This window comes from Macaca nemestrina, chromosome 2 (genome assembly GCF_043159975.1).
Source record: "Macaca nemestrina isolate mMacNem1 chromosome 2, mMacNem.hap1, whole genome shotgun sequence".
Classification (NCBI taxonomy): domain Eukaryota; kingdom Metazoa; phylum Chordata; class Mammalia; order Primates; family Cercopithecidae; genus Macaca; species Macaca nemestrina.
In genome coordinates this window covers 172071296-172085221 of record NC_092126.1, presented here as the reverse complement: position 1 = coordinate 172085221, position 13926 = coordinate 172071296, and the positions used below count along the sequence as shown (strand labels likewise).

The 13926-nt window shown below is 38.9% G+C and overlaps 1 protein-coding gene across 3 annotated transcripts in view; it reads left to right on the top strand.

The window, feature by feature from the left end:
* The window catches only part of LOC105470429 (CD96 molecule), a 110669-nt gene that overhangs the window by 51913 nt on the left and 44830 nt on the right, over positions 1-13926 (top strand). For all 3 annotated transcript variants that reach the window (XR_011620356.1, XM_071092450.1, XM_071092451.1), the window contains exon 8: positions 5716-5808. Coding sequence is in view for 2 of the 3 variants with exons in the window: in XM_071092450.1 (XP_070948551.1) it covers positions 5716-5808 (93 nt within the window). In the remaining variant the exon portion in view is untranslated. The remainder of the gene's footprint in view (positions 1-5715; positions 5809-13926) is intronic.

The window sequence follows — 13926 nt, the reverse complement described above, 5'->3', positions numbered from 1 at the left end:
TAACTATTTCAAATTATCAAACATTTTTGACAAGTAGGACTCCAGTGAAAAGAATTCTTCAAATAAAAATAAAATAGTTGATTCATGTTTTCACAAAGAATTTCTGCTGAATACTGCAAATTTTTTGTTCAAATTTAATTCATCTAACTCTTAATTAGCTAGCATTTTTATTAATCCATCACATAATGAAAATTAATACTAATACTGATGATCAAAAAAGATTTAAAAGACCTTAAAATTCCTTCTGCATCCTAAGAAACATTCCATTATGTGCAACATATATACTTTTGATATTTAGGAAGGGATAAGATGTGTACAATAAAAATACCATAAAAATAGGGATTGTATCTTAATAATTGTAGTATCCCTTGGTTCAAGCACAGTATTTAGCTAATAGAAGACTTTTATGACTTGAAAATTGTTATATAGGATTACTGTAGTTATTATATCATTTGACCAACCGGAGTATTTACTACCCTGAACCAGACAAAATAATGAAGATTTTACTACATAAAAGATGAACTAATACCTCAATAAATACAGTGACAACAGATATGCCTGAAGAAAAATAGAAGTAATGACAACTGTCAAATATTCATATTTAACAGTAATCTTATAAAATGTAAATATATTTGCAAATCATTATTACAACTCTATAGGAGCATTAATCTATTTAACCACATCCTATTTTCAGAGATATCATAATCTATAACATACTCATAAAAACCCAGAATAATTTAAGAAGGAAACAGTTTTTCTTTGTTCCAAGGGCCCAATCCCCATCTTGGGTTCTGTCCAGTTCCTTCACAAGTGCAGTGGTTGGTTATGAAGAAGAGTGTATGCCCAACACAAATCTATCCCCACTACTCAGAAGCAGGTGTGATTCTGATGCTGGGGCATTGGCATCACTCCCGTAGCCCTGCCTGTGTATCTGTGTCTATGTCTATGTCTATGTCTATGTCTATGTCTATGTCTATGTCTATGTATATGTATGAACACATCAACCTGTGTACTTTGAGTTAATCATTCAGAAATCATGATATATTTATATATAGCCTTACTCAGCTTCACCTAATTCCCTCAGGAATAAGTCAGCTCCTTCCTGGAAAGCTGGACATAATAGGGCTGCAGTCTTGGAACAATGTGCAGGTAGCTGATTCTCACACAGATCTGTCAGTAGCTTTGGCAGAATCTAAGGACGTGAGCTAAAGGACCCCAAAAGCTCAAATTCCTAAAGAGAACTCTCTTCCCATTATAGGCAGAACCGTGTCTGTAAAACTAATATTTTCTGATGCTAAAACAGTGCTTGATTTCAGTATCCGAAAATAATGAATACCTTTTTAGGTAATAGGAAGAACACTGATTCTGATACTGAAAACATACCATAATTCCAATTGTATAAGGCAGACCTTGATCTAGCATAATTTGGGGCTCTGAACAGGTGGTTAATTTTAAATTGCCAAATGAGTCTTTATCCTTTGTGATCAAATATGAAAGAAAATCAATCTTGAGGAGTTCAATTTCTCAAAATTAAAGCTTACATTCTCATCCCATTCTGGCATCTATCTATGTGACTGACTTAGAAGATACAGTCAAGGCTCTATAAAGCAATGTCATCACTGTGTTATGTCTCCCTGTTGTTGCAAGCTCTTAAACACTTACTTCCACACATGCTCTCTGTCTGTGATGGTACTGCTGGACGCTTTGTGAACTCCGCAGTAAACTTCTGATGTGTGGTGCAAGAGTCATTGCCTTACCAAGCTATTATTGTAGACAAGAGACTGAGATGAAGACACAGAAGAAAAATCTGCCATCCCTGAGTGCTACATTAGAGAAATGCTAAGAGTATTACACAGTAGGAAAAAGTTTTAGTGAGAAAAGGGAAGAAGTTTTACTCTCTTTGCTCCCTCTTGTTTCCAGAAAAGGGTATTAATGTTGAAGACTGCGAGGTAACAGCCCTTTGAGGTGATTCCTTCTCCACCTATGCCTGGTCTCCCAAGAAGCTCTGGTGCTCAGTGATCCCTATTCTAGAAAACTCAGAAAGGGCATGGGATTAGGGTTAGGGTGATCAGTGACTCTTCAGGCAGCTATCTGTGCACCAGGACCTGCAGAATTCCCACGATCCACAGTAACTACCACTAAGAAAAAAAGTCTTTCAAAGAAAACATGGACCAGGCACGGTGGCTCATGCCTGTAATCCCAGAACTTTGGGAGGCCGAAGCGGGAGGATTGCTTAAGTGCAGAACTTCAAGATCAGCCTGGACAACATAGTGACACTTTGTCTCTACTAAAAAATTCAAAACATCAGCCAGGCAAGGTGATGCATGTCATTAACCCCTGTTACTCGGGAGGCTGAGGTGGAAGGATTGCATGAGCCCAGGAGTCTGAAGCTCCAGTGAGCCGTGATCATGCCACTACACTCCAGCCTGGGCAACAGTGCAAGGCCTTGTCTCAAAAAAAAAAAAAAGAAAATCCTGCCCTGCTAGCCTGTCAAAATGTCTAAAATCATGGCAATGCTGAGTCTATTTTTGGCAGATTTAAAGAGCTGGGTTTCGTGGGTTTTGTTTTGGGGAGTGGGTGGGAGATATTTTGTCTTGTTTTAATCCAAAAGTTGAGTACAATACCCCCTGGGGTGGATAATATTTTGGTTGTCATCACCCTTGACAGGGATTTGTTTATTAAGTGGATTTCTGACTGTAGCTGTTGAGATCAAGACCTTTGGGATAGAAAGAGAGTTAAGCATTGACAGGCATGTAGGTGTATGTGTGTGTAGGTATGCACGTGTATCTTAGCATGTGGAAAGATGAGTAACAAAAAGATATCTTAATAGTGGAACAGGAGGACCACTGCATATTGGTGTGGAAGATGTCAGACAAATACTTCCTGTTTCATGACTTCCCTCAGTGCAGCTGACCTCATACCCGTGACTGATCCTTTCTGAGAGTATCAGTTGAGGACTTCGATATGCATACAAATCACCCAGGGATCTCGCTAAAATACAAAAATTCTGATTAAGTAAGTCTAGGTGGGACCTGAGATTCTGCATTTGTAACAAGATCCTAAAAGAAACCTATTCTGCTTGTCTATGAACAACACTTTGAGAAGAAAGGACCTAGCAAACCCTCGGATTTGGCTTACTTCTAGGTGGACAAGATAAGGGCTTATACAAGCTCTGAGGAAACCCCAGAATTAAGCCTGTTGCCCTGTGGGACACACCCATGGCTACTGCTGCCCATGAGGTTGGTTCTGAGAGCCCTGCCAGAACCGAAGGGACACACCCAGGAACGGATGAAGTGGCTTTAGGCAGCAGCTTACTGTCTTATGACATTATGGTAAATGCAATGATCTGGAAACTGGCAGAGGTGTTTCTGCTAAATTCTGCATTTGGGTTTTGGGAAACTGTTTCTCCTTTTGAGGTTTTAACCACTCTTTTCATATCCCCTGAGTTTTGTTTTTACCAAGGCAGAATTTCCACTTTACAGTCTAATCTAAAACTAGACAGACATTTTTAGGCCCCATATTTTATGTTGAATGCTATGTTTCACCTCTGTCACAGGACAAAGTGTTCATCTTAAAATGCACATCTTACAACAACATATTATTAATGCACTATGAGGCTGAACACCTCAGCTTACAAAATCACTTGGTGATGAAATATGGCAGAAAAGTATCCTAAAACTGAAATATTCAATCAATGAAAAATAAAAGTTTCCCATTGTGGAAATTGAGCATAACGTATCAATATCTTCTGTTCCAGGAACTGGCAACCTTCTTCTGTAAAGGGCTAGATAGTAAATACATTTTAGGCTTTGTAGACTTTTTAATTTCTATCACAATTACTCAACTCTGTCACTTTAACACAAAAGCAACCATGGACAATATGTAAAAAAAAAAAAAAATGGGAAAAACTGTGTTCCAATAAAAATTTTATAAACATGATTTCACTGTAGGCCATAGTTTGCCAACCTCTATTTTAATCAATATACAGAGAAAAACGTCTAGGCATTTATTTTCCAAGCCAATGCCCTGTCTTATTAAGGTAGCACTTTGGAAGATAATGCTTATGATCCGCCAGCTGTCAGACACACACTTAATGCTGGTCTTCTTTCTTTCAGTGTTAAGAATAAATTTGCATGCATTGATTCACCTACTTCCATTTGCCAGAATCCATAAATATGGTGCGGAGCAAAACAGTGACTTCCCTTGAGGGGCATACACGATGACACAGAGTTATGAGGCATTTGCTAGGGTAAACCCTGAGGGGTGAGCACACCACAAAGATCCCCAGGCTTCCTCAGCTTGAGAAGGTACATTCAGGGAAGTTTGGGGATAAGAAAATGTCAGCAAACCACATAAATTAAGACCAAGAAGTCCCAGAAGTCACAGAGAGAATACTGTGTTTCAGAAATTGGGTTGAAATATTGCTTATTGGATAGAGGGTATTATTTGAGAGAGATGGAAAAAATGATAGGCAACATCAGGAAATTGGGAGTGTAATGACAGCTCAAACAATAATTAGACTTGTGTGTCATGCTGAAGAGTTCAAACTTATTTGGGATGTATGAAGAAAAAGGATGGTCATTTTGTTAACCTAGTCATGTACTTCCCATTTAACTGTCCTCCAGCTCCTCAGAGATTATTTGCACAAAAGCATTCATATAGTAGTAGGTCAGAGCTAGCTATGAGTGCCCCCAACAGCCAATGGCAATAGCAATGCTACTAACAATGAGAAGAGAACATACATGCATCTAGCTTAGAAAAACAAATTCCTCCCACTGGGCTATGTGCTCTCCAGTGACATAACGTAAGTAAAATATACTTGTCCCTTAAAGTACATTACAGAATAGAACCAATAGTTTAATTATTAATTAAACATCCAGATAATTGATGTAGTTCTTCAGATGTGTAACACTGTATGCAGTAACATTATATCTACAAAAATCATAAAATCTTCTAACTTCAAAATCATCTAAGCACATTTAACCCACACGCTCCTAAAGTCAATAGAGCCTTCTGGCATTTGTAAATTGCCCTTCCAATAGGGCTATTTTTAAATACAGTAATGGAGATTTAAGGAATTGACATAAATGTAAAACATAAGTAAAACCACATTCTAGCCTCTATTTCAACTCCCCTCAACACACACACACACACACACACACACACACGAAAAAGTTGAGGCCAAACAAAAATATTATGACAAAAGTTGACATTTTAGAAAGCAGAATAACATCACAAGTTTACTAATGTTACATCCAATTGGATAGTTGTATCATTGTTTCTACTCTTGCTGATATAAAAATTTTTGTGAGTTTATGGATTTTGTAAACTACATGATTGCTTATCAAACACTTCAAAATATTAAATGCTATAATAGTTTTACCAGGTCTTGGTAAAGTGTAACTTTTTCCAGGGAGCCCTCTCAGACCTCCCAGTCTTTATCGGTGCACCTTTATTGCGTTCCTGTGGCCACCTATACTTCCATGTCATAGTACTCAACACAATGCTTGGCTGCCTAGTTTCTAGGCCATCGGCCCTTTAAGGACAATCCCATGTCTTTGTCATTCATCATTATATCCCACTGCCTTGACCATAATATGCCCCCAATATATTGATTTGTTACATGATGAATAAATAAAGGAAAGTGTATTTAGGAACTAAGGCAATACTATTGCAATATTTTGTTCATTATAAACATCTTTCCAATCCTTTCAGGTTCTGAAATGTCCACAATGGACCCTCCACCGAGTGTTACAGAATCCACCCTTGACACCCAACCTTCTCCAGCCAGCAGTGTATCTCCTACAAGTAAGAATGTTTTCACACTGAGCTATTAATTTAACCAAGCAGATAATTTAACCAAGCAGATAAAATTTTAGCAAACTTGCATGGTTCATGCCTGTTTCTTAGCTATGACTTTTTTTCGGCTGAAATTGAGTTTTATTTTTTAACAGCTTTATTGAGATATAATTCACATCACATTAACTCGCCCATTTAAAATGTATGATCTAATGGTTTTTAGTATGTTCACAGACTTGTACAACCATCACCATAGCCAATTTCAGAACATTTTCATCATCTAGTAAAGAAACTCCTAAACATATTAAAGTGTCATTCTCATGGCTTCAAAGGGTTAACATAACTTCCAAAATCCTTTACTTGAAGCTCTGGGAAAATTAAGGTCAATAAATATTCAGTGAGGAATTTAAATTCTGTATTTATTATTAAATAGGTTAATAAATTGATAGTCGTTCTCCAAAACAATGTTCTCAGTGGGGAGTTTAAGAGATTGGTTGTAAATCAGGATAGGCCAAAGGAGGTTAAATCCTTTTAAATTTAAATTTGTTCTGGTTCAAATTAATGGTGACAAAGTTGACTGGTGAGGACTACGAATTCAGCCCTCCCATCTGAGGCATCATTAATAATGGAGGTCAGCCTGGGTCAGCAATACTATGGCAAAGGAGTGGCAGTGACTCTCAAAAGTTGTCATTGATGCAACACATCATAAATTCCCATGTCCGTGGCCTTTGTGTCTAACAAAGAACCGTGGTGACTCTCTAATACAAAAAAGTTTATATTCTATGTAAAGTAGAAGTAAGATTCATTTCTCATTTAATTAAAACTATCAATTTTCGCTCAAAATGAGAACTAAAAATGGAATAAAACAAAAGCAGTCAGTAGGAATGAACAATTCCTTTGTCTGGTAACCTTTGGCATCTAGCCTGCAGTCACTGTCATAGGTTGATACTTCTCAGAAAATGAAGCAAGTGGCAGAGAAGCTTGTAAACCACCCATCAAAAGTTTCACATCCATCTGATTTTCTCATGTTCTTAATGTTTTGTAATTTTTCTTTTCTTCTTTTTTTGAAGCCTCTTTTTCTTCTACTTTTAACTCACCACCGATCATAAACCACAGTTAATTATGGCACTTTTCATTCAACAAGTATTAGCATATTCAAAAATAATAAAACCTTAAATCTCTCTAGTATCCTGTGTATTAGTTTTCCATTGCTGCATTAAAAATAACTCAAATTTTGGCAATTTACAAAACATGTATTGTCGCATATGGTTTCTGGGGGTCAGAAATTTCAGGAGCAGCCTAGCTGGAAGGTGCTAACCTGGGTTCTTTCGTGAGGTGCAGTCACACTGTTGACTGGGGCTTCAGTCATCTGCAGGTCTGACTGGAGCTAAAGAATCTGCTTCTAAGCTCTAGCATATAGATGATCTCAGTTCCTCAGCACATGTTCTTCTCTATAGCTCTGCATACAATATGGCAGTTGGCTTCCTCTGGACCAAGTAATTCAAGAAACAGAGTGACTAAGTCAAAAGCCATATTGTCTTTTTATGGCTTTGTCTCCAAAATTGCATGTCATTACTTCTGCTTTATTTTATCTACTAGAAGTAAGTCACTAGGTCCATCTTATACTCAAGGGGATGAGAATTAGTCTCCAGGTATCAAAGAATCTCTGAACAAATTAAAGCCACCATACCGTGTCATTTAGAAGTGTCTGCACATAAAAGGCAATGTGGTTGGAGCTTCTTTATTATGGGTGGTAGACAGAGCAAGCATTATTGTTCCCACTTGCGAGATGGGGACATTGAGATGCTGAGAGCTTAAATGATCACATACCTAGTAAGTGACAGTGTTTTGCATTCACACCACAGTCTTATGACTAAATTTAGTTCTCACTACATTAGATACCACTTTTTCTCCAGTTGGCCCAAACGTATCATGAGAACAAGAACCGTATTTGTTTTGCCTCCTAGCACAGAGTAGGCAGTCAAAAACTATTAGTTGAATAACTAACTGAATGAATGAAAGAATTAATAACAATAAGGTCCCTTCACTGTGTAGATGTTATTTAATAGACTATTTAATGCTAAAGAAAAAAGATAAAAATATATTTCTGCCTTCAGGAAGGTTGCATCTACTTGGAAGAGAAGGTATACACACATAAAAACAATAATTCAAAATAGTAAGATGAAAGGTGGTGTACTTTACAGAATTAAAATGCCCAGGGGGAGGTACAAACCCGTAAGTATTAGGCTTTGAAAGTTCTTTATGAGTTCATGGGCTCAAAAAACGTTACCTGGGAGACATGAAATAACTCGACCTTTCAAGTATATATTGTATATGTTTGACTCAGTGGAGAGCTTGAAAGAACATTCTAAACAGAGAAAACAAAGTGAGCAGCTGTGCAGTGACAAAGATGTTTATGGGCATTTGAGAAAGCATCAGTAGATAAGCTTGGATCAAAGAGGTGGTATTGTGTATTAAAAAAGCAGGGATGAAGACTGGAAAATGCAAACTAAACAGAGCTTTGATTCCCAGTTTAAGGACTCCAAATGCTATCCTTTATGAAACGGGGGAAGGACCTCATTCCACTTTATTTTAGAAAGAAAGTGATATAACTCATTCATCAAATATTTATTGAGCACCTACCTATCAGGTACTCTTGTAGGTGCTGTGAATACAGCAATGAACAAAACTGAAAAAAAAAAAAAGTCCTCATAGCATTTATATTCTGCTAGTTAAAAGCAGACATGAATTTCTTCTAGTTGAATTTTTATGGGGTTAGTCTACATACACTAAGTGCTTATATCAGTGCTTACAAACACAGTTCATACTTCTGTGACAAAATTCAAAGCAAAAGAAAGCAGTTGTTACACTTAAGAAGCCTACAATTTAATATAGGTTTAGTATTAATGAAGGAAAGAAAGCACAGTCAAGTACCATACTTGTTTAAAAGCAGGGGGGAAAATGCTACCTGATCTACTATCACACTAAGACGATGTAGTTGGGAAGTCTGTGCAGAATCAAAAGACCTCCGTAAAATGAGGTTCTACCACACTGGACCTGAGGATTGTGTTAGATAAGTGGTTGTCAACTAGAGTAATTTTGCCACTCCAGAGGACCTTTGGCAGTGCCTGGAGACATTTTTGGTTGTCACAAAGAGGGTGGGAGGGTGCTACTGGCATCTAGTGCATAGAGGCCTGGGATGCTGCTAAACATTGTGCAACACAAGCCAGAACAGCCCTCACAACAAATAATCATTTGGTTCAAAATGTCAATAGTGCCAAGGCCAAGAAGCCTTGTTTCAGATCAAGGCTTAGGTGTAATTACAGTAGGTATCTCTTACTTTTCAAAATCAAATCTGGATTTCTGTCAAGATGGCAACAATAGTTTATGTGTGGAATAATTTTGTTTGATTTTTTATGTCAATAAAACTCATGTTAAACCAGTGGCAGATTATGTCTAAATAAACTTATCTTTTTGGAATAATCACTGAATTACTATTGAAAAATCCAAATTTTGTCTTGACAAACTGGAGGGTAATTGCGAAATCACACGATGACTTCCTGCCTCAGAAGCTGGTAGGATTCACCTTTGCATGTTCTTTGAAGAAAGGAAGCGAGATGAAGCATGTCATGGAAACCAACTTCAAAGGCTGTGGTTTCATTCCAAATTCTAAGATGTAATGAGCTTTATAATCCAGTCGTCATTACGAAGCTACACGTCTGGCTGCAAGCATCCAATTCTTATTTTTTCCTCGATGAAAGGATATTTTTTAAACAAATGTTGAAGGTCATGAAAGCAATATTCTTTAATGAGGGGAGGAGAACTTAATAACTCATAACAAACTGCAAGAGTTATCCAGGGAAGCCCAGCTCAGTTCAACCTGAACCAATTAGTGTTTGCTGAGTCCCAACCGCATTCTCAGTGCAGTTCAAGGAAGACAGGCTGACAAGCTAAGTGGCGAGATGAGACAAGTCCATGTGGAACAATCAGAGACACTTGATGAATCCAGGGTGGGGCTGTGCAGACACAATTCAGGAGCTTCCATAGCCTTGAGGAGAGAGCCTTGTGCCTTTCAATTCACTGGCTGTGACTCGGCTAAGAGTTGTGTAGCCTAAGAGATGCCAACCCAGTGTGGCAATCATCCAAGACACTTATTCATGAAACTCATAAGTATGGAGTGTCTACAATGTCAGGGACTTTTGAGGGGCTCGGATACAGTGATGAACAAGACAGACAGGGCTCCTGTTGCTTACAGAGCTTATAATCCTGTGTGACCCATTTGCCTTGCCTCTTATTTTACTGCCCACCAGTCCCTTTCGCTCTGCCTCCTATTGTTATGTCTGCACATGACCCTTAGACCTGATGATGTTGATTTTAATATTAAGCCCTTTCTAATGACTTAGCTGGTCCTCACTATCTGGGTCTTTCTACTCCTGGATACTTAGAGTAAAACACTAGGTCCAGTCTGCCTCTAATCCTCAGCCAGCACCCCAGGTAGACAGAACTTATCCTTGCCAAGTGGATGATCAGGCACTGAGGGACACAGACCAAAGGAAGCAACTGCCCAGGGGATGCAACAAAACTACTGATTTATGAGTAAGAATGTCAGAAATGGTGGGGGATCAACCCAGAAGACATGTCATTAGATGAGATTAGAAGAAAGTAGATCAGAAGTTCAGCAGTTGATAGGGGTATTGGATTCTAATGTTAACAGGGGAATGCCAGAGAGAGTCTGCAAGGCAGTGAGAAGGCTCCAGTGATTTGTTTGTGACAGCAACTTCTGACCCCTTTGCTAGTCATGCCATGCCTGTGTTCAGGTGCCAACAGGGCACCTCAATTGCTGTTCAATAGTTTCTGCTTTTATCAATATGTATCTGCTGCTGAAAAGTAAGAAAAGTCAGTGAGTGCTGGGGGAAAGGAAGGGGAATCAGAGAAGTCTTCACACAGGGTCTGGAAGAAAATACTGACTCAGGTGGAAGAAAGATGAGAAATGGATCTTCACATTCTCATCATAAGCAAAGGCATAAAACAAAATGAGCGCAGGACATGAGAAGACAAGCAGGAGTTCTGACATTGCTTGTTGGGAGAAGGGTAAGGGTTGATTAGGTGGGGTAGAACAAGGTAAAGATGAGCTTCAACTCATTTAGCCCCAGTTCATAGCCCACAGCCCAACATGTCTCCTTTATGCTGGGCTGAAGGTCAGTGCCCACGTTATCCTAACCACGCAGATTGATGAGGCTGACTCAAATGTGTTTAGATGTAGCTGAAGGCCTGTGTTGTCCAGTTAATGTCACTACTGTGTTTAAATGTCAACTAATGGGCTATGAATTGGGGCTGTGATCTGAACAACAAATAGCCAGTATGGCTTTTTTAGTGTGTGGGAAAATGTCAGGAAAACAGAAGCTATGTATATGTTAGGTGATAGTTGCAAGAGCAGGGAGCAAGAAGACTAAATGATATAGATTTAAAGTGGTTTAAGTTTATTTTCCATGATCACAAAGGTGGTTAAAAAAGTGATATGGTCTGAACTAGAATGGGCATTGGTAGAAATGGAGAGTGCTGCAACAGGAGGCCTACCAGGATTGTTTGCATAAATGCAGGGGCTAAATAAAAGGTTTTCAGAGAACAATCATACAAGGACCTTTCCATTTTTTTTCCTAGCAATTACATAAAAATGTTTACCAACTGACATGATTGTATAATAACACTAAGCAAAAATATTAATATTTGTTGGTTGCCTCCAATATGCATGGACTGTTCTAAACTAGTAAAGGTATTTTCTCATTGAATCCTCCCAACAACACAATTACTTAGGTGCTATTATTATCCCACTTTACAGATGAAGATACTGAGGCACAAAGAGGTTAAGTAACTCACCCAAAGTCCAGCAGAAAGTAGATGAGCCAGTATTGAGCCCAGACAGACTTCAGACCTTGAGTCCTACTGTCAGAGAGTACATGGTTGGTGCTGAATAAATGTCTTTAGACACTGAATAAATCCCTTCTAGTGTGAAGCTGTTATAGGTCTCAGGAAAAGGTCAAACATGACAGCTATGCTTACATTAATCTCTCCCTTTTTTAGACCAGTGTTTTCCTGAGACATGCAGCATCTGAGAGTGAAGCTAGCATTTCCTCAGTTGGAAATAAATTAAAGAAACCCTTCCTGCATTTGTAGCCCACCCCCCTCCTCCGCCATCAACACTTTTTATCATGTAATTCTCACTGTAGGTGTGAATCTACAGAATCCATACAAAATTCCAATGCTTTTCCTTGAATCCTAGGAAATTCTGTTTATCGTATCTTTTTCACCACCTTCCACCTGGGGCACACAAAACAGACTGTTGAAAGGATTTCTCTTTTTTCTTTATCTGTCACCTGTAAGTCAAGCTCAGCCTTCTTGATGACTAGTTTACATTGCATATTTGTCTATTCAATTATTCCCCTTTGGGGTGAGGTTCCTCAGGGTAAAAGCTAGCAGATGACCTATTTTTCAGTTTATTTCATAATTATTGAGTATCTACAAGTTCACCACATGATGCGTGATGAGTTCTGTCCTGTTTACTGTCATCTTCCCCAAGGGAGTCCTGAAACCCTTTCTGGACCAGTAATCCAGCAATACACATTATTATTCCCCATTTAGTCAGCACATGTCCTGAACAATCTGCCTCCCACATGAAACCAATTTTATGCAGGGTTTAGGTTTAGGTTTCACACCACATGTCTCCTTTATGCTGGGCTGAAGGTCAGTGCCCACGTTATCCTGACCACGCAGATTGATGAGGCTGATTCATATGTGTTTAGATGTGGTTGAAGGCCTGTATTATCCAGTTAATGTCACCACTGTGTTTAAAGGTTCTTTGTGCTGCAGGTAAATTGATGGAGAGCAATTACACATTTGTCCAGAAACTAGATGGATAAGTCTAAGTCTGTGCTATGCCAATAGGTGCTGTAGTGATAGAATGAAAGGCCAAATGGAAATATTTCTATTTTAGAAAATAAGTTAAATTTTTAGGTTCAGTTTTACATTGGAGTAAGGTAAAATCTTAGATGACAGCGTCTGACTAACCAGATAAGTTAACCAGCAGCTTGAAACTTACAAATAACTTTTACCTTTGTACTTTGTTGATTAAATAAGCTAAACTGGGTAGGTTAGCAAAAAATAATTTTTACTTTTTCCATTCTTCTCTGTTCAAATGAGATCTATTGAATAATTTTTTCTTGGCCTCTAAAAGAAATTTCCAACAGATTACTTCGCTTTTTTTGGTAATTTTCATATAATAAATGTCATCTGGTCCCTTTCAGCCTCAAGAACAGACTGTGTCAGTAATTAAAAACTCTTGTCAAACGTAATCTCAAAACTCAAAAAAGTGAATTTAGTCCAGAACTTCTTTCCTCTCCCTTCCCCCAAGTGTGGGTCTAACTCAACTTGGAAAGACTGGGATATGTGAGGTGGGGGTATGGAAGAGACAGGGAATGTCTCTGATTCCCTAGCCTGGCTCCATCCTCTCCTCCACTCCTAGCTGCTGGCTTGGGCCCCTCTTTATGGGGCATGGGCATAAGAAGAAGAAGGGAGAGGTAGGTAAGGAAGGACCTTCCTTAATAGGCTGGCTGTAATCTGACTTAGGTGTCCTCTGGATGAGGAGAATAAAAATTGCCATATTGACTTCATGGGGCACTCTGGCAGGTTTTTCAGAAATCCCTGACTATCCTATGACTGCTTCCCTTGGTGCAGGCCATGCCTCTCCTCTGGTCTTCTGCTTCCTTCTCCCTGCAGCCTCTAAACTTCTGAAGGTCAGCTCCTCTTGGGGGCTTCTTTGCTCCTCTAGGCATTCTTACTGAGTGAGATTATTTTCATGGCACCCTATTATGTCTGGAAAGATATGCACCTTTGCCTACTCTATGGGGAAAGTGCTCCTCTTCACCAGGGTGGCCCTGTCTCTCTTCTCCGTGCCCATTCCGAGCTGCTAACCAACCATGGACTCCTCATGTAGCCTCTCCAGCCTGAGTAAGGCACCATGCCCCTTTGTCCTAAATTGCAGGACACACAGGTCAAGAGATCTGAGTAGTTCTCCCAGATCCACACTTTACTTGGTCTAAAGTGAAGGAACGGATTCTTATTCATCTTCTC